This window comes from Spermophilus citellus (genome assembly GCF_964194105.1).
Source record: "Spermophilus citellus genome assembly, chromosome: 2".
Taxonomy (NCBI): Eukaryota; Metazoa; Chordata; class Mammalia; order Rodentia; family Sciuridae; genus Spermophilus; species Spermophilus citellus.
In genome coordinates, this window is record NC_138183.1 from 70,771,652 (window position 1) to 70,797,774 (window position 26,123).

Sequence of the window (26,123 nt, forward strand, 5' to 3'; positions counted from 1 at the left end):
TGTGTGTGTGTGTGTGTGTGCACGCGCGCGCACGTGTGCATGTGTGTTGGCAGAGAGTCTGAGCACTCCACCACAGCATCCACTATACACCATTGGTAATTCCTACTTCATAGGACATGGGTACATTTATCTTTAGTAGATAATGTCATATAATATTCCAATATATTTATATCCAAATATCATCTTAATTAACTTAATTTAGATTCTGATATCCCTAGGGAGACTCTTACCAAAAAGAAAGATTTAAAAAAGGAAATCAAATGTGAGAATATTTTATATCTTAACCTATTTTGTATTGTGGAGAAAACAACATTGAGAATGATTGGAATAAGCTATTTATCATTTTCTAAATTACAGCTTGACATCCTGAAAACTGTCAACGCTGACCAAGCTGTTCTGAAATCTAGTTATGGAATCAATAGATCTTAAAGCCTACCTACCGTGTTGAGAAAAGAAAGAAAATGAGATGTGTGAATTGAATTTCAAATTTCATTTTTCAGAGTGGCCAAATCAATGAAGATCCCTGTATATGAGACCCCAGCTGGATGGAGATTCTTCTCAAATCTGATGGACTCGGGACGGTGCTCTCTGTGTGGAGAGGAGAGCTTTGGCACTGGTAGGTTTGGTTGGGTTGAAGTAACTGGGGATGGGGCCTGCAGCTCTGTGAGCCCTGTTTGGAGACCTGTGAACCTTCTGTGAATCAAAGTCTGGAGGAAGAATTAATTAGAGGGGAAAAAAAACCAGACAGCACGATGTATGCTATGATACCCACTATGTTCTTTTTAAACATTTCTCTTTAAAATTTTTTCTATTATGGAATTAAAAAAAAAATTCCTATGTGCCTATTACCCAGTTTCAACTATCATCAACTCATGGTCAGTCTTGCTTTATCTCTGTCCTCATCCACAAAGGGAGCCCACCTCCCTGATTATTGCAAAGCAATCCCCATGCCTTATTATGCTGTCCATGAATATATTAATGTGGATCTTTAAATATAAGGGCTCTTCAGAAAAAACACATAACGTCAGTATCATTATCACACTTAAATTTGTGTAAGAAATTTTTCTCTTTTTAGTACTTTAAAGATGTCATTCCATTGTCTTCTGGCTTGCATATTTTCCAGTAAGTATGATATAAACCTTATCTTTATTCTGTATAAAGTACTGCTCTAGCTTCCCTTCTATGTCTGTTTTTATTTTTTATTTTCAACATGTAATTTAAAAACTTTAATTGGTTATACATGACAGCAGATTGCATTTATGCACTTGGATATATCATACATCATGTGATATATTTATAATTTCTCATTTTTTTCTGAGTGTACATGTTGTATAATCACATTGGTCATGCAGTCACATACATACATAAAGCAATAATGTCTGTTTCAGTCTACTATCCTTCCTATCCTCACCATCCTTCCTCTCTCCTCCCTCACTTCCCTCCACCTAATCTAAGGTAACTCTACTCTTCTCTAGTGCCCCCCCCACCGTGTGTGTGTGTGTGTGTGTGTGCGCGCGCGCGCGCGCTTGCTTAACCCTACTTGATAGTCTCCTGAATTCTTGAGTTGTCATTTATTAATTTTAGAAAATGTTCAGCCATTGTATTTTCAAATATTCCGCCTTATTCTTTCTCTCTTTTCCTTCTCAGACTCCTGTTACACAAATGTCATATAATTTGTGACCATAGAAATTACATTGGAACTCTTGTGTGCACTGATCTGATTTTTTTTGGTGGGGGGATTTCATTTTAGGTAATCTCCACTGGTATATTTTTAAATTCACTGATTCTTATTGTATTCAATGTGCTGATAGGTCTATTGAACAATATCATCTGTGATATTGTTTAATTTCTAGAATTTCTCTTTAATTTTTTCAAATAGTTTTAATCTCTCTACTAAAAAATAGCCATATATTTGTATATGTTGTTTTTCTTTTCCATTGTATTATTTAACATATTAAACATGATTATTTTACACACTGTCTCTGATAGTTCCAGTATATATTTCATCTCTGACTCACTCTGGTTCTGTTGATTGTTTTATCTCTTGATAATCATTTGTTTTTTCTTGCTTTTTGTGCTTCTCATAATTTTTTATTAAATGCTGGACAGTTTGTGGATAAGAACAGTAGATACATATGTAGGTAAAGAGTACTTATGCCCAGACATGGGCATACCTTTTCTTTTGGGGTATTAGTGTGGAAGGTTAAGTTAATCTAGTCAGGAGCTGAGCTGGGTTTGGGTTTTATTGTTTCTGTTATAAACATTATCAAACTATAGGCTTAAAATTCCTCCAGAAGTGGGATATTTTACTGGATAATAAAACTGGGGACCGCGTGCTGCAGAGATTTTTTAGATATTCTCGTTTCATCCTCAAATTACAACAGTGACTGCATCGCTATAACACAAAATAGTGCTCTGTCACCGGCCTCTTGAACTTTCTGCACTGGCAGCAACTTCTGCTTACTATTTCTGTAGGATTCTGAGCCCAAGAAGTTTTCCTAGCCTTCCCTCTAGGGACAGATAGTTTTTTCTGCCCTTCATCCAGCAGCCTGGACTCTTGGGATGAGAGGTTTTCAGTCAGGGACTTGAAGCTTTTGTTTCACATGAGAAAAGGGTTGGGGAAGTAGTCAGGCTTGATGTTTGTCTTCCAGCACCAGCTGGTCATCTTCTACTGCCTAATGCTTGCACCAACAAGTCTCCCTTCCTGTTCCTGATCTTTATTGAGAACACTCAGTGGAGGTTGGTGGGAATGAACTTGAAAGTGTTTCCCTCATTTCTGGGACTTCAAGTGATTTAAGCTAGTGTAATTGACTACACTTGACCTTTACACATTCTTACTCGATTTCTTATTGTCTTCTTTTATTTTTTTATTTTATTTTTATTTTTTTATTGGTTGTTCACAACATTACAAAGCTCTTGACATATTATATTTCATAAATTAGATTGAAGTGGGTTATGAACACCCAATTTTACCCCAAATGCAGATTGCAGAATCACGTCGGTTACACATCCACAATTTTACATAATGCCCTATTAGTAACTGTTGTACTCTGCTACCTTTCCTATCCCCTATTATCCCCCTCCCCTCCCCTCCCATCTTCTCTCTCTACCCCATCTACTGTAATTCATTTCTCTCCTTGTTTATTTTCCCATTCCCCTCACAAACTCTTATATGTAATTTTGTATAGCAATGAGGGTCTCCCTTCATTTCCATGCAATTTCCCTTTTCTCTCCCTTTCCCTCCCATCTCATGTCTCCGTTTAATGTTAATCTTTTCTTCTTGCTCTTCCTCCCTGATCTGTTCATAGTTGCTCTCATTATATCAAAGAAGACATTTGGTATTTGTTTTTTAGGGATTGGCTAGCTTCACTAAGCATAATCTGCTCTAGTGCCATCCATTTCCCTCCAAATTCTATGATTTTGTCATTTTTTATTGCTGCATAGTACTCCATTGGGTATAGATGCCACATTTTTTTTTATCCATTCATCTATTGAAGGGCATCTGGGTTGGTTCCACAGTCTAGCTATTGTGAATTGTGCTGCTATGAACATAGATGTGGCAGTATCCCTGTAGCATGCTCTTTTAAGGTCTTCAAGGAATAGTCCGAGAAGGGCAATAGCTGGGTCAAATGGTGGTTCCATTCCCAGCTTTCCCAGGAATCTCCAAACTGCTTTCCAAATTGGCCGCACCAATTTGCAGTCCCACCAGCAATGTACAAGTGTACCCTTTTCTCCACATCCTCGCCAGCACTTGTTGTTGTTTGACTTCATAGTGGCTGCCAATCTTACTGGAGTGAGATGGTATCTTAGGGTGGTTTTGATTTGCATTTCTCTGACTGCTAGAGATGATGAGCATTTTTTCATGTACTTGTTTCCTTTTTTGTTCCTTTTTTATTTCTGGAAAGTTTTCTGTAATTATTTCATTCAGCAGGTTACTCATTCCCTTGGTTTGAATCTCTGTACCTTCTTCCATCCTGATGACTCGTAAGTTTGGTTTTTTTATGTTATCCCATAACTCTTGGATGTTTTTCTCGTGATTTTTTACCAGCCTTTCTGAGTTGGCTAGACTCTTTTCAAGATGATATATTTTGTCTTCATTATCTGACGTTCTGGCTTCTACTTGCTCCACTCTGTTAGTGATACTCTCAATTGAGTTTTTAATTTGGTTTATCGTTTCCTTCATTTCTAGAATTATTGTTTGATTATTTTTTATAATCTCTATCTCCTGATAAAGATGCTTAACTTCTTCTTTTATCTGTTTATGTAATTCATTCTCAATGTGTTCTTTCGCTGCTTGAATTTGCTGTCTTGTATCCTCTTTAAGGTTCCATTCCATCTGTCTAAGGTGTTCCTTGAGTTCTTTATATGACCATTTTTCTGATGCCTCTAGGTCCTCCTGAATATTTAGGCTGTCCTGCATTGTTTGTACTCCTTTTCTTCCTTGCTTTTTGAAGCTGCTCATGTTACTTCTTGTTCTGTTTGACTGCTGAGTTACTGTTTACTCCTATAAATTTATTTGATGCTTGGGAGGAAAGGTATTAGAAGGGAAGAGAAGAAGTCACTAAAGAGAATGAGAGTAAGCAGGTAGAATTCAAGGAAGGGGGGATAAGATAATTGAAACAAAATGAAAAGACAAAAGAAGAAAAAAAATAGGAAATAAAAAAGAAAAAAAAATTTTTTAAAAAAATAATAAAAAATATTAAAATTAAAATTAGAAGAAAAAAAATTTCAAAAAAATTTAAAAAAACAACAAGAAAGAAAAATGAAAATAAAAAAAAACCCAAATCAAAAAAAAAGAGAAAAGAAAAAAAAAACTAATAAATGCAGTCTTAGAGTTTGATTAACTTGTCTTCCAGTAGGTGGTGCTGTGCCCGCCAGGCCAAGTTTCTCCTGTCAATACGCGGGAACCAATCACTGTGCAGCAGCTCCTCCCAGACTGGGCGAGTCTCCAATCCTGAGTGCCTAGGGCCTCCTCTTGTGTCTAGTCACTTCCCACTTTTCCTCTAGCCAGGCCCCTCTCACGGGTGCCGCTCACCACAATACTGGCTACACGCCAGGTCTGCTGCTCCCGGGAGCCCTGTTTTCATGAACGACTGGACACACTCTTCCAGTTTGCCATTCCCTCAGACCCTAAGTTTGTAGAGCTTGGGGCTGAGAATCCTCATCGAATTTTACTTGCCCTCCGGTAGCCACGCCCCCGGTAGCTGGTGCAAGAGACCTCAGCTGTCAGCACTGGTGGGAGCGGTAGTTCTACGCCAGGGGTCCCGCACCACCTCTGATTCCCTGGTTCTGGCTATCGTGCTCACGGGAGAGCTGGGAGGGGCCCTTAAGGTTTCCCCGATGTGTGGAGAGGGAAGGCTAGGGAATTACACACCTGTAGCCGCAGGTTTCAATGAAGTTATCTCCTCCGCCGCAGTCTAATGACGTCAGTTCTCTGCCATGGTGGTATCTCTTGCAAATGGAGACAGTTCGTTTCCCTTTGCCGGGCGACCAATGCAAAGGGTGGGTCCTTACTGTCTCTCCCAAGCCCCGTTTCAAACCTGTGGCCACTACCTATGAAGGCTTGGTAGGCATTTACCTCTGTAGGATCAGAAGGGCTGACCAGTTGTTTCAGCCGGATGGATTAGTGCTGAGTCACAGCTGTTTGTCTGCGGGAAGCAGGCGAACGGGAGCTTGAATTCAGCTGATCCGGGCTCAGTGTGTGTTCTGAGAGGCCCAGACTGTTCGCCCCAGATCCACGTCAGCTCAGCATTGCCTAGTGATCCTGAGCAAACAGATTTAGGTTGTTTAAGACTCCCTATGCCTGCACAGCTGACGAGGTCAGAGACTTGATCTCTCTACGCCCGCCGCCATGTTGGAATCCCCTGAAATGTATTCTTCTTATTGTCTTCTTGTTATGGTGGCCTCCTTGTTCTCCTGTGCTCTGCCAAAGGTGAGATGGTTTTTGTGGAATGGCTTGTCACTTTTTAGAATTTGCTTTTAGAATTTATTGCCTTGTGATGTTAGATCTCTGATGAGTTTCTGTAGATTTCCTGGTCTTCTCTTGTTGATAGGATTGCAAAACTATCTCTTGCAAATTTCTGTATTCAAAACAGAGTACATAAATGGAACTGCAAATGTAATTTCTTATTTTTTTTCCATTTTCTTTCTCCTCTAACCTCCAACAGTTTGTTCCTATTAGGAACCAAAAGATCTTACTGTGTAAGTGGTTAATATGTCTGTTTAAGTCTTTCTCAATTTGCATTTCTCCATTATACGTTTTCTCCTTCTAAATTATTCACTGATGAAACTGGGTTACATGTCCTAAAGAGCTTTTCAGTAACTTTGATTTTTGATGTTTCTATCTTCATTTTCCTTTTCAATTCATTTAGTACTTATGTAAAGAGAAAACATTAATAAACTACTAATATGTTTTTCCCCAGTTAGTACATTGTTATTATAGTAGTTTATTTCCCCAAAGTTCCACTTTATCTTGGATTTTTTTTTCAAGGTATACAGCCATATAATCTATGACCAAATTTTTTTTTGTATTTTTTAAATTTTTATATCTTTTATTTTATATTCTTGTTATATAGCTATCACCTTGAAAATAATATTAAATACTAACCATGATAGTTCATAATTTAAATGAAAATGGATTTTGTATTTTGCCATTTATTTTAATCATTGATTTTTAATTGGAACAATATCAGATTCATGCAGCTTAGCTTTTCTATTCCTTTTTTACTGAGAACCTTATTAGAAATATCTGTTAGTTTATCATGTGCCTTGTTTGATTTAGTGACATATTAATATATTTTTTCCTTTTATTATGTGAGTGTACTGAAATAAGATCAGTTTTCTGTTATCAAACCATACTTGAATTCCTGAGAATAAATCCTCTTGGGTTGTGCTAAAACAAAGAGTGGTTTTTAGCCAGGGACTTGAAGCTTTTGTTTCACATGAGGGAAGGGTTGAGGGTCAGCTTAAAACCATTTTAAGCAGTCAGAATGATAGTGTTTCCAGCCATATTGGACTTCATGAAGAAGCTCATGGAATATTTTCTACTCTAACCCAAATCAATTAGACCTTAGCAGCATTACCATTAACAGTCCAGGAGAGACTGCATGCCTCCTTGTTTCCTTGGACAAAAAGAGACCACATAAAGCTCTCCAAGTACCACTATCTGAGCTCAGAATGTGCACATGGCAGCTCTGCTTCAGACAGCTGAAGTTGCTAAGACCTTTTTCTGTTAAGGCCTAAGAAATAGAACAAGTTCCTTCCTCCTTGGTGTACTGAGTGCTTATACCAGAAACCATAACTCAAAAGCTCAAAAATTATAAATTGTGTACAATAATTCTGATCACTGGTTGGTCTAATAGAACAAACCTAGCAACTGGGGTGATAACCACATTATCCTTTCCTCTCTGTCTTTATAAACCTTTATTGAGTGCTTAAAAAATATCATGTACTTTATAATCTCTTCAGTTAAGGGGGTAAAATATTACATGTGCAAACTATGTTATACCCTTAGTAGTAAATATTTGCTTACTTCAATGGTTATAAATAGACATTTATTTAGTATTTCCAGCATATGAGGTACTGTATTGGATAGTGTGGAGAATACAAAGTGAAGATCACACCCTTAAGAATAATAAGAAAGATGCACAAATGACTGGTCTACAAAGCAGAAAGTTTAAAGTGCCATAATAGAAAAGTAGAAAATAGGCTATGGGAGATAAGAAAAGGAGAAAGTCCTTTTAGACTAGGGGTTTTAAGAAGATTTCATGAAAAAAATGGAAGTTAAGTGAATGCCCAAGGAATGGAGAGCATTCATACACACACAAGGCCCTGCCCGATAGAGTGATGTCAAGAAAGGAGGTGGGCTTCTGGGTGCAGGAGTGGAAGGCTGAGGCAGGATGATCATGAGTTCAAAACCAGCCTCAAATTTCTTGGAAAGCTGGGAATGGAACCACCATTTGACCCAGCTATTCCCCTTCTCGGTCTATTCCCTAAAGACCTAACAAGAGCATGCTACAGGGACACTGCTATATCGATGTTCATAGCAGCACAATTCACGATAGCAAGATTGTGGAACCAACCTAGAAGCCCTTCAATAGATGAATGGATTAAAAAATGTGGCATTTATACACAATGGAGTATTACTCTGCAATAAGAAATGACAAAATCATAGAATTTGGAGGGAAATGGATGGCATTAGAGCAGATTATGCTAAGTGAAGCTAGCCAATCCTTAAAAAACAAATGTCAAATGTCTTCTTTGATATAAGGGGAGTAACCAAGGACAGGGTAGAGACGAAGAGCTGGAGAAGAAGATTAACATTAAACAGGGATGATAGGCGGGAGGGAAAGTGAGAGTTAAGGGAAATTGCATGGAATTGGAAGGTGAGCCTCAGGGTTATACACAATTACATATAAGAGGAAAGGAGGAGTAGGAGAAAAATTATATAAGTGGAAGAAACGATTTATAGTAGAGGGGATGGAGAGAGAGAAGGGGAGGGGAGGGGGGACAGTGGAGAATGGGATAGACAGCAGAATACATCAGTCACTAGAAAGGCAATTTGTAAATCAATGGAAATGTAACGGATGTGACACAGCAATCTGTATACGGGGTAAAAATGGGAGTTCATAACCCACTTGAATCAATCTGTGAAATATGGTATATTAAGAACTATGTAATGTTTTGAACAACCAACAATAAAATAATTAAAAAAAAATTAAAAAAAAAACAGCCTCAACAACTTAAAGAGGCCCTAAGTAACTCAGCAAGATCCTGTCTCTATGGGCTGGGGATGTGGCTCAAGCGGTAGCGCGCTCGCCTGGCATGCGTGCGGCCTGGGTTCGATCCTCAGCACCACATACAAACAAAGATGTTGTGTCCGCCGAAAACTAAAAAATAAATATTAAAAAAAAATTCTCTCTATCTCTCTCTCTCTCCTCTCTCACTCTCTCTTAAAAAAAAAAAAAAAAAAAAAGATCCTGTCTCTAAATAAAATATAAAAAAGGGCTGGGGATGTGACTCAGTGGTTAAGCATCCCGGGGTTCAATACCTGTACCAAAAAAAGAAAAAGAAAGAAGGTGGGATGGGCATGGTGGTGCATGCCTGTAATCCCAGCAACTCAGGAGGCTGAGGCAGGAATATCACAAGTTCAAAGCCAGCCCCAGTACCACCCCCACCAAAAAAAGAGGTGGGAGAACAGGACATGTGTTGTAAACAGCCAGTTGCTTGATTTTTCTAGGGTAGAGTTTTTTTCAAAGATGGATTGAGATTCCTCTGGGAGGGGTCATGAAATTAATATCATGAACTGCTTTAAGAAATAGTTTAGAAACTATCAGAGGGCATTGCATTTAGCAAAAATATTGTTTTGCAAATTTTATTGTGTGTGTGTGTAGATAGCAGGTATTTTGGCAAATGTGTTTATTGTAGATCATGGTCAAGAAGACTAAAGATGATGGGTCTACAGCAGGGATCAGCAAACTTTTCCCATGAAAGGATAGATAGTCTAAAAATATTTTAGACTTTATGGGCCAAAAGGCCTCCTATGATCTCTGTCATAATTATCCAGCAATACCATGATAACACCAAAGCCCCCATAGACAATACACGGACACATGACCATGGCTGTGTTCCAATGAAACAGTAGTCCTCAAAATACCCACAAGTCCAGATTTGGTCCAAGGGATAAAGTTTGCTAATCTTGATATGTAGGGTGGGATAGTAGAAAGAGTATCAAGAAGCAGGAAAAGCTGGAAAGATGGTGAGGGGGGAGGATTTTGAAGCCCTTTGCCTGTGTGGCACAGACACTGACCCCAACTCAACTACAGTAGACAACCCCTGCACAGAGGGAAGGTCGTGTCGCAGACACTTCTCAACTGGCATTGCTTTCAGGCAGTTATACTGATTGCACTCCAAGCTGGGCTGGAAGGGAGGTTTGAAAGCCTTTTACTTGTATAGTTGTCTATCATTTTTCCTTTCAAGGAGCACAAGAGATTTTTCAGTGTATTTAGCTTTAAAAGTATTGCCTCCTCTACCATTTGGCAGGTGAAAGTAACTGTAGCCTAGTTTGATAGATGATGCCTCTGAGCCCAAGGCATAGTTCAGTGACTCTCCCAGGGTGCCCGAGCCTGGGAAAGGCCTGCACGTGCTTAAATTACAGCAGAACTAAAAGACAGGTCTCCTGCCCTGCAACGTGTGGTGCTTCCCATGGCACTGATCAGTCTTTCTGAAGAAAGCAGTGACAGCGTCCATCTCTCCAACACTCAGCGGTACATGACAGCTCTGGAGCCCGAAGGAACTGGACTCCTCAGTCTCAGCAAGAGAAAGGGCTTCACTGGGTCCTTGCACTGAGCTTCCTTCAATGCCAGATCCTGGATAGGCTCTGAGCTGGCTGTATCAGAATCACAGGGAAGATCGTTAAGGTACAGATTTTCTATCCTACCCCAACTTTGATTCCCTGCAGGGTGGGACTGCGAATCTGCATTTTATTTTTTTTTTATTTTTTTTTTTTAGAGTTTTTCAACAGTTATTTCTTTCTTTTTTTTTTAAATTATTTTATTGTTGGTTGTTCAAAACATTACATAGTTCTTATTATACCATATTTCACAGATTGATTCAAGTGGGTTATGAACTCCCATTTTTACCCCGTATACAGATTGCTGTGTCACATCAGTTACATTTCCATTGATTTACAAATTGCCTTTCTAGTGACTGATGTATTCTGCTGTCTATCCCATTCTCCACTGTCCCCTCACCCCTCCCCTCCCCTCCCCTCCCCTACTCTCTCTCCATCCCCTCTACTATAAATCGTTTCTTCCACTTATATAATTTTTCTCCTACTCCTCCTTTCCTCTTATATGTAATTGTGTATAACCCTGAGGCTCACCTTCCAGTTCCATGCAATTTCCCTTAACTCTCACTTTCCCTCCCGCCTATCATCCCTGTTTAATGTTATTCTTCTTCTCCAGCTCTTCGTCTCTACCCTGTCCTTGGTTACTCCCCTTATATCAAAGAAGACATTTGACATTTGTTTTTTAAGGATTGGCTAGCTTCACTTAGCATAATCTGCTCTAATGCCATCCATTTCCCTCCAAATTCTATGATTTTGTCATTTTTTATTGCAGAGTAATACTCCATTGTGTATAAATGCCACATTTTTTTAATCCATTCATCTATTGAAGGGCTTCTAGGTTGGTTCCACAATCTTGCTATCGTGAATTGTGCTGCTATGAACATCGATATAGCAGTGTCCCTGTAGCATGCTCTTGTTAGGTCTTTAGGGAATAGACCGAGGAGGGGAATAGCTGGGTCAAATGGTGGTTCCATTCCCAACTTTCCAAGAAATCTCCATACTGCTTTCCAAATTGGCTGCACCATTTTGCAGTCCCACCAACAATGAACAAGTGTACCCATTTCCCCGCATCCTCGCCAGCACTTGTTGTTGTTGGATTTCTTAATGGCTGCCAATCTTACTGGAGTGAGATGGTATCTTAGGGTGGTTTTGATTTGCATTTCTCTGACTGCTAGAGATGGTGAGCATTTTTTCATGTACTTGTTGATTGATTGTATGTCCTCCTCTGAGAAGTGTCTGTTCAGGTCCTTGGCCCATTTGTTGATTGGGTTATTTGTTATCTTATTCTCTAATTTTTTGAGTTCTTTGTATACTCTGGATATTAGGGCTCTATCTGAAGTGTGTGGGGTAAAGATTTGTTCCCAGGATGTAGGCTCCCTGTTTATCTCTCTTATTGTTTCTTTTGTTGAGAGAAAACTTCTTAGTTTGAGTAAGTCCCATTTGTTGATTCTGGTTGTTAACTCTTGCGCTATGGGTGTCCTATTGAGGAATTTGGGGCCTGACCCCACAGTATGTAGATCATAGCCGACTTTTTCTTCTATCAGACGCCGTGTCTCTGATTTAATATCGAGCTCCTTGATCCATTTTGAGTTAACTTTTGTGCATGGCGAGAGAAAGGGATTCAGTTTCATTTTGATGCAGATGGATTTCCAGTTTTCCCAGCACCATTTGTTGAAGATGCTATCCTTCCTCCATTGCATGCTTTTAGCCCCTTTATCAAATATAAGATAGTTGTAGTTTTGCGGATTGGTTACTGTGTCTTCTATTCTGTACCATTGGTCCACTCGCCTGTTTTGGTACCAGTACCATGCTGTTTTTGTTACTATTGCTCTGTAGTATAGTTTGAAGTCTGGTATCGCTATACCGCCTGATTCACACTTCCTGCTTAGCATTGTTTTTGCTATTCTGGGTCTTTTATTATTCCATATGAATTTCCTGATTGTTTTATCTATTTCTACAAGAAATGCTGTTGGGATTTTGATTGGGATAGCATTGAACTTATAGAGAACTTTTGGTAATATCGCCATTTTGATGATGTTAGTTCTGCCTACCCATGAGCAGGGTATATTTTTCCATCTTCTGAGGTCTTCTTCTATGTCTCTTTTTAGGGTTCTGTAGTTTTCATTGTATAGGTCTTTCACCTCTTTTGTTAGATTGATTCCCAGGTATTTTATTTTTTGGGGGGATATTGTGAATGGAGTAGTTGTCCTCATTTCTGTTTCAGAGGATTTGTTGCTGATATACAGGAATGCATTTGATTTATGCATGTTGATTTTATATCCCGCCACTTTGCTGAATTCATTTATTAACTCTAATAGTTTCTTTGTAGACCCTTTTGGGTCTGTTAGGTATAGAATCATATCGTCTGCAAATAGTGATAATTTAAGTTCTTCTTTTCCTATTTTTATGCCTTTAATTTCTTTCGTCTGTCTAATTGCTCTGGCCAGTGTTTCGAGGACTATGTTGAACAGAAGTGGTGAGAGAGGGCATCCCTGTCTTGTACCAGATCTTAGAGGGAATGCCTTCAATTTTTCTCCATTCAGGATGATGCTGGCCTGTGGCTTATCATAGATTGCTTTAACAATGTTGAGGAATGATCCTGTTATCCCTAATTTTTCTAGAGTTTTGAACATAAAGGGATGCTGTACTTTGTCGAATGCCTTTTCTGCATCTATCGAGATGATCATATGGTTCTTATTTTTAAGTCTATTGATGTGGTGAATAACATTTATTGATTTCCGTATATTGAACCAGCCTTGCATCCCAGGGATGAATCCTACTTGATCATGGTGTATAATTTTTTTGATATGTTTTTGAATCCGATTCGCCAGAATTTTATTGAGGATTTTTGCATCTAGGTTCATTAGAGATATTGGTCTGTAGTTTTCTTTCTTTGAAGTGTCTTTGTCTGGTTTAGGAATCAGGGTGATGTTGGCCTCGTAGAATGTATTTGGAAGTTCTCCCTCTTTTTCTATTTCCTGAAATAACTTGAAAAGTATTGGTGTTAGTTCCTCTTTAAAGGTTTTGTAAAATTCTGCTGTATACCCATCCGGTCCTGGGCTTTTCTTAGTTGGTAGTCTTTTGATGGTTTCTTCTATTTCCTCTATTGTTATTGGTCTGTTTAGGTTGTCTATATCTTCCTGACTCAATCTGGGCAGATCATATGACTTAAGAAATTTATCGATGCCTTCACTATCTTCTATTTTATTGGAGTATAAGGATTCAAAGTAATTTCTGATTATCTTCTGTATTTCTGAAGTGTCTGTTGTGATATTGCCTTTTTCATCCCGTATGCTAGTAATTTGGGTTCTCTCTCTTCTGCATTTTAAATAAGTGTCTCCAAGTACTTCTGAGGTTCAGCCAGAAACAGGAAACATGGCTCAAGTGAAAACCTGTATTTTTGTTTTTCAGTGGGATTGTAGCAGGAGTGTGCCTGGGGTGCCATACCAGGTTTGACCTGGGCAGGACAGAGGCACAGAAATTGGAGGCTGAAGTCCTCATTCAGGACCCTTGCCGCCTACTCTTGGTCCAGCCAAATGGCCTCTCTGACCCTCCTTTCCAACTTGTAAAAGTCGGCCGATCATAGGGGCTCTCTGTCTTAGGATGTTTTCAGAATCAAAAGAGCTAATTGTAAGGGAAATGAAGAGATGGGAAAGTATCTAGCCCCAAGACTGAGGTGGAAGCTTCTAAAATATAGCCAAGCTTTCCACGTGGAGGCGTTTTCCAGCATCCTTGGGGCACTGAGCTGTGTACCAACCAGAAATGCACAGTTTAGTGCCAAGAAAGCTTCAAAATGTGAATCTTCCTCAGGCTTAGGAACACTAAGCCTTTGCCCAGGGCCAGGTCCAGGAGCAGTGAGATATCTCCTGAGTGAAAATATCCTCTGGCAGCATCATGAACTCCCACAGTGTGCCAAGGCAACAGGCTGGTGACAGGATCACGCTTCTCTCCTATGGAAAGCTCCAGGTCCTAGACAGTAGGAAACTTTTGTTCATTGTCCTATTAAGGAACCAAGGTCATTTAAGAAGCTAAGTGATCTTTTGTGCTAGTACCAGGTATTCACCCACTTCATGGGAAGGGACTTAGAAAACTGCTTTATAGAAGGAAAGGAAAAGCCTTTGTAAAACATCAAATTTAAATAGAAGACTGCTCATCTAAGTGGCACTCTGGTTCCAATTTTAAAGGAATCTGGACTTGTTCCCATATACAGAGAGGATGTACTAAAATACTAAAATTAAGATCCAAAAAACCAAAAACTTTAAGTTTTTTCTTTTGCATTTTTTGAAAATGTTCCATTGGTTTCATTGCTGACATCAGTTTTGTAAGAAGTGATACCATTTGGGTAGTATATGAATTGTCATAGACCAGAGCTTGTCCCTTTACAGGTAACTCTGAGGAATTGTTCTTTTGGTGAAAGATTGGAAGATCTCCAGATTTGGCCACCATCTTCTGAAGTGCTACAATACTTAATATATATTTTGAGCAAACTAATGTCAATAGCTCTACAAGTCTGCCAAATAAATCAGGCAATTAAAAAATGTTTATTGTTTTTTTGAAAGTATTCAAGATTTTATTTAAATGAGCCATCTAGTATATGCTTTTGTATACAATTTTTTTTTCTTTCTAAAAGTTTGAAATTGCATCTAGGTCTCCTGACACTAACAACTAGTTCATAATTATCACAACAAATATTTTCACTGAGAGTTCTTGAGTATTGCATAGTGCTCTTAAATTGGCTGTTTTCATGTCTGCTCAGGTTTTAGCACAATAGAAAGAGGCACAGAGTATGTATGTATTCCATGTCATAGGAAGTCTTGAGTACCTTTCTAAATTTTTAATATCTGCTGGATTCTTTTGCTCACTGTGCAGATATTGTAAATACCCTGGGAACAGGGACCATGTCTCTCTCATTCAGATCGTTTTCCTTGGTATATGGGTAGATCCTAAGTGTGCATTTGTAGGATAGATGGAAAGAAAAAAGAAGAGAAGAAGAATTATGTTTTAGTATTTCTTTCTTGCATTATTAGTAGTAAGTTATATTTTTATTCTCAAGTGGAAGTGTTCCTGAAAATCTGGGCATTTTAGTATCCTAAGATTTAGGAGGACTCATAATAGCAAAATCACACAAATATAGGCATGTTTTAAGGGGATGGAGAGGGATGTTAGGGATTATGATAAAATCAGAATTATGTAAAATTTGAAAAGAAAGTTGATATTTTCAATCATCCTATAGCTATCAGCACAAATTAATGGCTGACAAAATGCTTCTAGAGAGATCTCTTCTCTCAAAACCAGTGTTAATGGATATATTTTCAAAGTATTTGTAATTTGTGGTTTTACCATGTTCATGGCTTCTCTGCAGTTGCTGACGTTAACTTAGAAATAGTTATGTTCGACAAAGGGCTAGATTCCAGCTTCAGCAATTTCTTTTTTGGTATGTACTAAATTCTTACTGTTCTTAGAATAGTCATTCTGTGCTCTATTGTCTTATAAGTTTTTATTATTGACTTAAGGTCCAGTTACCTTGTGAAAGAACATTTTATTTCCCCCAGTAGTTGTACAGTTTACAACACCCTTAGGGCTGTGCCTCTTTATTTGTATTTCATATGTGAACTGCACACAACCTGACTCCAGATTGGCTTCACACTAGTGCAGTGGCACAATACTAAAGAGCTTTAAATTCCTCTTATTTATACAGCTATTTTATTATTTTATTTATTTTATTTTTTTTAAAGAGAGAGTGAGAGAGGAGAGAGAGAACTTTTAATATTTATTTTTTAGTTCTCGGCGGACACAACATCTTCGTTGGTATGTGGTGCTGAGGATCGAACCCGGGCCGCACGCATGCCAGGCGAACGCGCTACCGCTTGAGCCACATCCCCAGCCCCTATACAACTATTTTATTTGTGATTTATATTTCTCAAAGTTAAAAAAAAGAGAGAGAAAGCTTTAGTTTATTTCCTATTTTGGTGGTCATTAATGCTACACTCTGATGGTTTCATTTCTGCCCATTCTGTGAATTTCACATTATCGAGGTCCTGCCACATTCCTTTCCTTCTTTGTGGCCAGTGTGTGTAAATGTGGCTGGGTTGCAGAAGTGGGGTTAGGAGGTCGTGATGACAGCATTATCAGCATGGGGAGAAGAGTTTCTCTGCGGGGCTGTTAGAAATGGGTTGTGTGCACGTGTGCAATTCAATCTAAGCTGGGTAAGAGTGCAGAGTTGCTGTGATTGACATCCCCAAGAGCCTCCTTGTAAAGCTGGAAAACTGAAACTCCTTTCTGGACTCTCTGCAAACTATCAACCCCTGTTCTGGGAAATAGCTCCCATCTGGAGCAAGAAGAATGTCTCCATCATATCGTTTTCTTGGGGTCTTCGTGGTTCCAGTTCCCTTGACCTTTCAGTTAATCCTCCACGGCAATGAGAAGTGGCAAGAGGGAATGTTGTGTGAACAGAAACAAAGGAATGAGCCTCTGAGGCTGTGTCAACTCTTATCAGTGCTTTCTGGGTCTGGGCGCCCTGGAAGGTCATGGCCGTTGGTCACAGATTGAGGATTTCCAAAAAGACTGAGCATTTCTTTGCAATCTGCTGAAGAATTTTTAATAAGAAGGTCTGTCCTTTGGGATTTTGTTGCAATCACTAAAATTGTGCTTGGAGGCTTCCTAACTTGTGCTTTGGGAAATGACTAGTCATTAAGTGGCCACATTAAGAAAATAGAGTACAATGATTGCAGAGTAACAGGTCTTTACTTTGAAATCCCCTGGAGAGCTTTCTGGCTCAGCATATAACCTGTCAGGGAAAAACTCTTAGTAGATTCTGTTGTTCCTGTCAGCCTTAGTGACAAAGGAGTGGAGTGGGGTACATAAGTTAGGAGACCCCACTTTCTATGCTGGCATGTTCCTGCAGGGGAGGTGTGTGGGCTGGCTGGCCATGAAATTGTTCAGGTGGTCCTTCCTCTACCATGATGGTTGATTGCCTAGGTCATGTGTTAATAAAGTAGTGCTAATATACATTGTTTATTGTGATAGATACAATGCTTAGCACCTCCTGTGCTTTATTTCACTGAGTTCTCTCAAAAATGAGCTGCTTTAATGATGAAGTCACTGAGGCTGAGGGAGGAAGGTAAAGCTACTGGCTAAGGTCATACTGATTGAGGCAAATTGAACCCAAATCTTCCTGGCTTCCTGACCTCTGCTGCTGCTGTGTAAGGGAGTGCTCACACATCTTTCTGATTCTTTTGTAAGAAGGTGGAATGAGTTCTGGGGGCTTGACAGGACGGTGTCCTGAAACAGCCAAGTACCAGGAGTCGAAACACCCTGTTATAATCTTCATACCACCTCTAGGTGGTCTGACTACTTGGGACAAATGGCTTAACTTTATGCACCTTGATTTCTTTATTTTTGACAAATCAGTTGGATGGGGTGAACAGTGAAGTTTTTCCTGTTGTGATATTTTAGCTCACTTCTAGTTAGCCTCACTCTCAGTGAAGAGCAAATCTGATGACTACTTCAGACTGCATACTAGTGGTTCCTATAATTAACCATTTGTGCACTTGATGAACGTTGGCCATGAACCTATGAGCCAACTTGGGACAGAGTGAGGAGTAAATTTCAGACCAATTTCTTTGCTCATATTGTTTGCAGGGTATAGCTATGGTCAGCATATTTATGCCAAATGCTGTTCTCGTTTTACTTGTGATAAGTGTATGGTTACATACTCTTATTCCTTGGGAGCCACATGACCGACAACACAGAATGAACTGCCTGTGTCAGTGGCTGCTGTCTGGCCTTTCTGGGGTCACAGCGGGATGTGGACCACTTACCTGCAGGAAAGCTTTGTGCTCCCATTGATGAGCATTTGCTACATTGAAAAACTTATTTTAAGCATCGAAAGGTGGCAGTTCTTAGTGAGACTTGCATTGTTGCCAGATGTTAAAAAAACTGAACATGTGATTTAAGAAATGGGAAAAACAAAAAAACCTGTCATGATTCTACAACATGTTCTCAAATCTCTGATTCACCTGAAAGAGGTGTCCCCAATTTGACCTCATAATTCTACTATTTAAAAAATAAATAAATAAAAGAACAAATCCCTGTCTTGAGTTGATGAAAAGAGCATTGGAAGAATTTCATAGGAAAATAATGAAAATCACTTGTAAATGAAAAAGATAAACTGACAGAGGAAAAGGAAGAGGAATTTTGTAGCTCCTTCTCATATGCTGGGGGAGAGAAGGACAAAGTGCCATTCATTGGCTTACTCTTTAGAAGGACTTCCTCAGCTCTCACTAGGTGGGACGCAGTGCCTCCTTTACTCCTGGGGACTGCTGTCACCACTAGGCTATTTCAGTAGTAGTGAAGGCTATAGGTTTTGGAGCCAAATTGCAAAGGTTCAAATCTTTTTACCACTTCGTAGCCATGCGACCTCATACAAATGACCTAAGTTCCATGTCTTATCTGTAGAAAGGAGCTCTCAGTTTGTGAAAATGAGATAATAAAATAGCTGAGCACAGTGGCCGGTGCCTTGTTGTTATTCTTAGATGGGAATTTCTCCTGCTTATAATCTTGCTTCAAAATTAAGTGTGTATATATACATGCCGTCTGTCATTTCTGGTTCTAGGGAATCTGTGTGCTGAGGCATGTGCTGAATGTGTACAGCTCCTAAAAAATCAGTAGGAAACATTTGGATTGAGTGACCTTTCTTATTGGATGACCAGCCATCCTGCTATGCTGGGGACTGAGAAGCTCCTTGGGATATGAGACTTTTGGGGTTAACACTGAGAAAGTCCCAGGCAAACCAGGACTTTTTTGAGTTGGTCACTCCAAAGTTGGCTAAGTCCTTGCTTTTTGGAGTGCAGAGAGAAAGCATGACACTAAAGCTGGCTACAGTGAGGACCACCCAAGTGAATAATGCCAAATTAGAGCAAATTAGAGCAAAAGGGGTAAGAAGCCTAACTCACTAGCCCTAACATGACACTACGTGGAGTGCCTTTCTTAAGCAGTGGCTTTTAGCCCTAGCTGCCCATGAGAACCACCCAAGGAGTTTTTTACAAGAAGAATACCATTGAGTGGTGCTGCACTCCTGTAATACCAGCTATTTGGGAGGCTGAAAGAGAAGGATAGAGCTATAGCTCAGTGGCAAAATGCTTGCCTAGCATGTTGGAAGCCCTGGGTTCAAGCCCTTGTATTAAGGTGAGGTGGGGGGAGCATTGAACATTGGTGTTTTTTAAAGTTCTTTTGGTGATTCTAATGTGCCATCTAGTTACCTATGGGTGCAAAATGACTTACATGTTCCTAATTGACATATTTGGAGTTCCCCTCTCTGAATTTCAGCTGTGATGATTTGATATGATTGAAATGCCTATGAGGTTTTATTAATTTTTTCACACTGGTATTTCCACTGGAAGCATATTCCTTTGAAATGATGGAATATTCTATTTAATTTTACCTTTTAGTACCCTTTTTAATATTTTATTATTTATTTATTGCCCTCTTCTGTGAGGGCAGTATACTTGTTGGTATACTGCCTACCCTCAAGGAGCATGGTTTCAAAACTTGAGGAAACTCAAAGGCTAATTTGAATGGAGAAGGGACAGTGCTATTTCTAAGGAGAAAAAAAAACGCACTCCCTCTTTTTGTGCTGATTTTTGTTGGAGTCAGGTGTGAAGGAGTGGAGTGCTTCCTTCTGATATCCAGGTGGGGTTGCTGGCTGCTCAGGGATGCTCAGAGTAAGGTGAAGGGGGGTTGGGGCCAGCTGGCCTGGATGGAGGAAGGCTGGGTAAGTGGCACTTTGGGAGTAGAGGTCAATTCTTGCAATGTCCTGAGTGAGGGGTAAGCTCTGGCTTCCCCAGAATTAAGGAAGGCAGGGGAAGCATGTTTCACAAATTACTTGGCATCAAAAAAAGCTCTCAATCTATGAAAAGACAGGTAGGAAGCCGAAATGCATATTACTATGTGAAAGAAGCCAGTCTTAAAAGGCTACGTACTGTGTAAGTCCAACTATATAACACTCTGGAAAAAATCATGTTTTCAAATATGAATTTATATGCACCATTGATAAGTTTAAAATTGTATTTATTCCTTACAAAAATAATGGGTCCATGTTTGTCTTGAAAATACTGCAAAGAAAAGAGAAGATAAGCACCTGAAATTCTACCACTTCAGAGATAAATAACCTTTATTGATGGTTGGGTGTCAGTTGTTATATACATACATCTTTCTGCCAAAAATTGCTGGATATTATTTTTGATAAATGGTTTCTTTTCCATTTATTAAAGTTAGATGAACCTTGTTCTGTTGCTAAAGATTCTTACTCAATACTTTCACCCACACAATAAGCTTTTGTGAGGATTTTTCACAATTATCCTATTGTTGAACAATTAACATTTATTTTTCCAGGTTTGCCCTCTCAACTATTTCAGTGAATGTCCTCATGACTAAAAGTTAAGAAAATAATATAGCTGGGTCCAAAGCTAAGGAATTTATGAGACTACTGATCATCATTGCCAAATTATTCTACAAACTGTGATCACGTACACTGGTGCTTTGTCAATACTAGCTGTTCTCCTTCCCCACCCCATCTTTGCTAATTTGATAGGCCCCAAATGGTATCCCATTTTATCGACTTTGGCCACAGTTAAGACTGAACATATGTTCAAACATGTATTGACTGTTAATATTTTTCTCTTAAAAATTGCTTGTTTGTGCCCCCACACACATTGTCTCCTGGGGTTCCTCTTTTTCTTATTAACTTTTAAAAACATTTTTTTTTGCCACAAACACTATTAGTCCTATCATATATACATATATGTAGTGTGAATATTTCTCTCTTCCATTTTGACTATTTATAGTGGGGTTTTAGAAATCCATTCAATACCTCTGTGTTTTCTGCATTTCTTACTTACCTGGCACTGAAAACATTTGGTTAAAGAAATAATAAAAGGAGACTTGTATCCTCAAAAGCCCCTCCAAGGCACACTGTGGTCATCCAGTGGAAACATCTGTGTAATTGCTGCACCATTAATGTCTTTATGGCTACCTCAAAGAACTCTGAAGAGCACAGTTAATTTTACTTGATCATTGGCCCCTTATGAATCTGGGCAAATGTTGTACTTTTCGGCGAGGGTATCCACGCCAACTCATAGTTTACTATGTGGTTGGCCAAAAATGATTGAGGTGTTTTTCAAATCCATCTGAAAGAACTCTATGTCTCTCTACCCCTGAATTATGGCATCTTATCTCACAAACTTAATAGCAACTAATGGTTCTATATCTAGATAATGTGACCCAGCTGGAGGTCCAAGGTATGCAAAGCTTGTGTTTTAAAACAAAAGGGTATTTTTTTTCCAATCAGTAAGCAAAAGTGATTTTTTTTCAACTATAAAAGGACAAGAGGTTTTGAAACGATCCCACTGGGCAGGGTTTCCTAGACTTGTTTTTCTGGCAGCGGGCCATAGAGCTAAGCCTGAGTCTTCCAAACATCTTCCATTTTTGTAGTAGTGTGAAGAATTCACTGGCTGAGGCCAGAGTCACTTTATGGTGTGATGATTAATGCCCAGGGTCCCCCTGACGTAGAGGCCGCCACAATCAGACAACTAACAGTGTCATCAGCAGACCATTGATCAGTGCATATTGAGAACTAAAGACGTGATCCTTTTTTTCCTTTCCATATAAGAACCTTTGTTTTTCCTTCAGGGTTGTATGTTTTCCTCCTTAAGTAAATATTGGATTTTTAACACGAAACATAACAAGAATGGCAAATGGTCCATAGCTTCAGTGAGAGGTTGCCAAAGATATGTAACTTAACTAAGATACTGTTTCATCCCATCTTGAAGTTTTAACAGCTCCGTGGCATGGGTCTCCTTTGTTGATTTTCTGGGTATGTTTCATTGTCCTGAAGCCAAGATTTCTGTAGTCCATTCTCATTACCCCGTTCCAAGAAGAAATTGTCCACCTCTGGTTCCAATCTTGTTTCTTAAGACATTGTTATTGCTAATCAGATACACACACACACACACACACACACACACACACGTAAATAACAGAATGGTTTGTCCCAAAACACGTATAGGGAAGCAGCACTATATAGATGCTTTCTGTGAATCACCAACAAAGTCAGCAGTAACAACTGCCTGCAGTTGTCCTTGTCACTGCTCTAAATACCTAGGCATCTATAGCCTCTTAATCCTGGAAGTAACCTCATGAGGTAGGGACAATTGCTGTCCCCATATTTCAGATGAGTGTAGTAAACAAAGTAAGTGGCTAAGCCAGAATTTGAACATGAACAATCTGACTCTAGAGCCTGCTCTTTTTTTTTTTTTAATTTTTTCAGTGCTGGGAGTTGAACCCTGGGCCTCACATATGCTCGGCAAACGCTCTATAACTGAGTCCAGCTCTTTAACTTGATTTAATTAATACAACAAAATCACAAGATTGGTCATGGTGTCTCCATTCTACAGATGAGAAGCTGAGACTCAGAGAGGTTACTAACTGCAATCATGTTTCACACACCTGGAAAAAAGCAGAGATTGGTCAAAATCCTAATTCCAAAGCCTTCCTCATGAATTCTTTACTTTCCACGTTCTTTTGAATGCAGGGCTTTATCCTCTTCACAGAAAGCAAACAGCTGGCTCAGAGACAGATGCTTAAGTGGGCCTGCAGCACATTCTTCTGGGTTCTTGTTGCACAGGAAGCTACTCATTTAGACTGCACTCTTTATTTGTGTGAATGACACGATTCTGATAAGAATCGCCTCTTTTTTCTACATAAATAGCTGTAGGATTTGGCGTCCAGTTCATTCCTGCCTCAGGGACTTTGCATTTGCTCTCCCTCAGCTTGGATTCCTTTGTCCCCAGACCTTGGCATGACTGACTCCTTCTCAGGTGTCAGCTCAGATGTCATCACCTCAGTGAGATTGACCCTTTTGAGTTCTATCAGTCTCCTAGGGCTTCCATAAAAAAATCCTCAAACTGGCTTGAAACACAGAAATGTATTGTGTCATAGTTCAGGAGGCCAGAAATCCAAACCCAAGGTGTTGGCAGGGCTGTGCTTCCTCTGACAGCTCTAAGGAAAGGTCCTTCCTTGCCTCTTAGCCAAATTTCTTAACTCCAACCTCTGTCTCTGTCTTTGTATGGCTTGTGTCTCTCCATTTCTCCTCTTATATGTCTTCTCTTCTTTTTATAAAATCACTTGTCATTGAGTTTAGGGCCAATCTGAATATTTCAGGATGATCTCACATTAAGATCCCCAACGTAATTATACCCACAAATACAATTTGCCCAGATATGGTCATATCCAGAGGTTTCATGAGGATGTGTCTTTGGGGGGCCAAAATTCAACTTAGGTAAAGTGGCCTTTGTTCCTTTTATGTTCTGTGATATCAGCATCTACTTTAATTTCTTCAAAGAACTTGTCCTAATTTGATGCAACTTGTTCTGTTATTTCTGTTCTTTTATATGATTTCTTTTGTCTGTTTCTATTTGAATTCAGACTTTATAAGTAAAGAACTATCTTGTTCACTGCCATATCCTCAGGATGTAAAACAATGTATATTTTAGGGATCTCTGAATATTTATTGAATAAATGGATGAGTTAAGGATATTGTTCTCTAATGTAATATGTCAGTTTGGGTCTTTGATTTCTTCAGAATTTTCCAGGATTTTATGGGGTTATTTGTTTGTTTGTTTGTTTGTTTGTTTGTTTTTGCTGTTTTGTTGTTTGAATTTCAGTCAGCAGTTATTTAGAAAAGCAAATATATTATGGACATAAATTTTACTCAGTGGGTAATATATTCAACCCTTTCCGTATAACATTTTCTAACTCGTCTTGTTAGCTCCATTAGTTCTTGCTTCCCCCCAGGGAATGAATTCTCAACACAATCCTTGATTTTTCCCTTAGGCTCTGATCACCTCCGAGAGAAAGATGGCCTCTGGGCTGTCTTGGTCTGGCTCTCCATCATTGCTGCCCGGAAGCAGAGTGTGGAGGAAATTGTTCGGGATCACTGGGCCAAATATGGCCGTCACTACTATTGCAGGTGAGGGGAAGGGAGGGTCCCTGCATGCCCCCTGGGGAACTACTCAGAGAAGTTTTCTGAAACCAGTCGACTAGAATTTTAAGAAGGCAGCATCTCTCAGGAAGATCTGAGGGACACTGAGGCTGGAACTAGATCATGCTGATAAGTGGTTGGGGTGGTGTCAAGGACTACCAACCTGGAGGGTGCAAATTTCACTTCCCTTCACGGCACCCTTCTCTACTCTTTTTATCAGTGCCTATAAGGTGGGCAGCCATCTAAGAGGATATGTGAGCTGTAGAGCATGAACAATCCCCTGGTAACCATGGTGGCTGGGAGAGGAATGCCCTCAAATAGAGGCATTTCCTATTGGTTGTCCACCTATAGTTATCAAGGAGCAGGGTAGGAACAGAAGCTGTTACAGTCTGGGTGCTCTCATATTCTTCTTTCTACTTTTGCCTTTACCTCCTTATCAGTGATTCAAATGATGTCCAGGATGTCCAACCTGGTACCCTTCGAAGGGGCCATGTGGTTCAGGAGTTAGAGATTTTGCTAGAAGTTTGCTCTCAATAAGAAGAGACAGAAAAAATGGAAATATTACCTGGGAAGGAGGGAGATGAAAAGATAGTAGGTAGAGGAGGTGATCTCTATCTCCTTGTTGTTGAAGTGAGGGTAAGAGTATTCTGGGGGCATGGTTACTTGCTGGGTGTGTGAACCTAGTACCAAGCCATGGTTTAGGGGCAGGAGTGGTAAGAAAGAATGTCAACTGTGGAGAACACAGGGTAGAGGGAGGAAATTTGGGGGTAGTCTTAGAGATTCTGTCTATTAAAAACATAGATTGTGACTCAATTTTGTTTTACTCTTGAATAGTTAACTACTTTGGAGTTCAATTGTATTTCCAGAGCTTAAGGGACAGAAAGAGAGCTTTAGACTTTAGCCTTATAAGGTGATTGTTTCTTCTCTCAAGAAGCCATTTACTTAGATAAATATCAGAGAATAAAGAAGACTGTGATAATATTTATTAAAGTCAAAGAGATGGCAATGTTCTGAGAAATGTAGACAACACCACAATATTCTGGGTTCCTATTTAGTCAAGAAGAAGGAATATGACAGCCTGCATCATCTCAAATTATTCTTTGCATCCTCAAATAAGGATTCTCAAGACAGGTGGGAATTGTTTTACTTGTCAGTATTCCTAACAAGTGCCCCAGCCCCTTTACTCTTTTGGGGTTCTGGGGGGTTAATCAGCACATGAAATTTTACTATTGTATGAAGCACTTCTAAAAAGTTCAACTAGATAAATACATTATGTTTGCCAACCTCTGGATTAATGAGATTGCTTCGAGTCAGAGATGTGTTCCTCATCATTTGTGGAATGATTATGTAGGTTTCTGCAGTGTTTCGAAGAAATGGTGTTAATGATAAGTGTATTTATAATATAGTTCATGTCTGTGGCCAAGTGCTTACATGCTCATCACTTTTTTTCATAACAAATACCATATTAGAGAATAATATGCAAGGGGGATTTAATTTCTCTTAGGATGTTGAGTTATGTTTTAGATTTCTATCCAAAAAGATCACAGAGATAAATAAAAAGGGTGGAGGGAATAGGTAGAATGAAAGATAAACATTTCTTTCAACCCCAGCAAATGGTAAGTTGAAAGGTGTTTGTAAAACAAAATGATTTCTAAGCCAGACAATTTTCTTGGCAGGGAGGAAATAATAAAACAATTTCAGTTTAACTAATACAAATCTTGAAGTTGTATCTGAGAA

General features: G+C 39.3%; 1 protein-coding gene across 1 annotated transcript in view; it reads left to right on the forward strand.

The window, feature by feature from the left end:
* Positions 1-26,123, forward strand: part of PGM5 (phosphoglucomutase 5) — a 173,406-nt gene that overhangs the window by 97,316 nt on the left and 49,967 nt on the right. The window contains exons 7-8 of the mRNA XM_081280925.1: positions 501-616; positions 24,239-24,374. Of these exons, the coding sequence (XP_081137051.1) occupies positions 501-616; positions 24,239-24,374 (252 nt within the window). The remainder of the gene's footprint in view (positions 1-500; positions 617-24,238; positions 24,375-26,123) is intronic.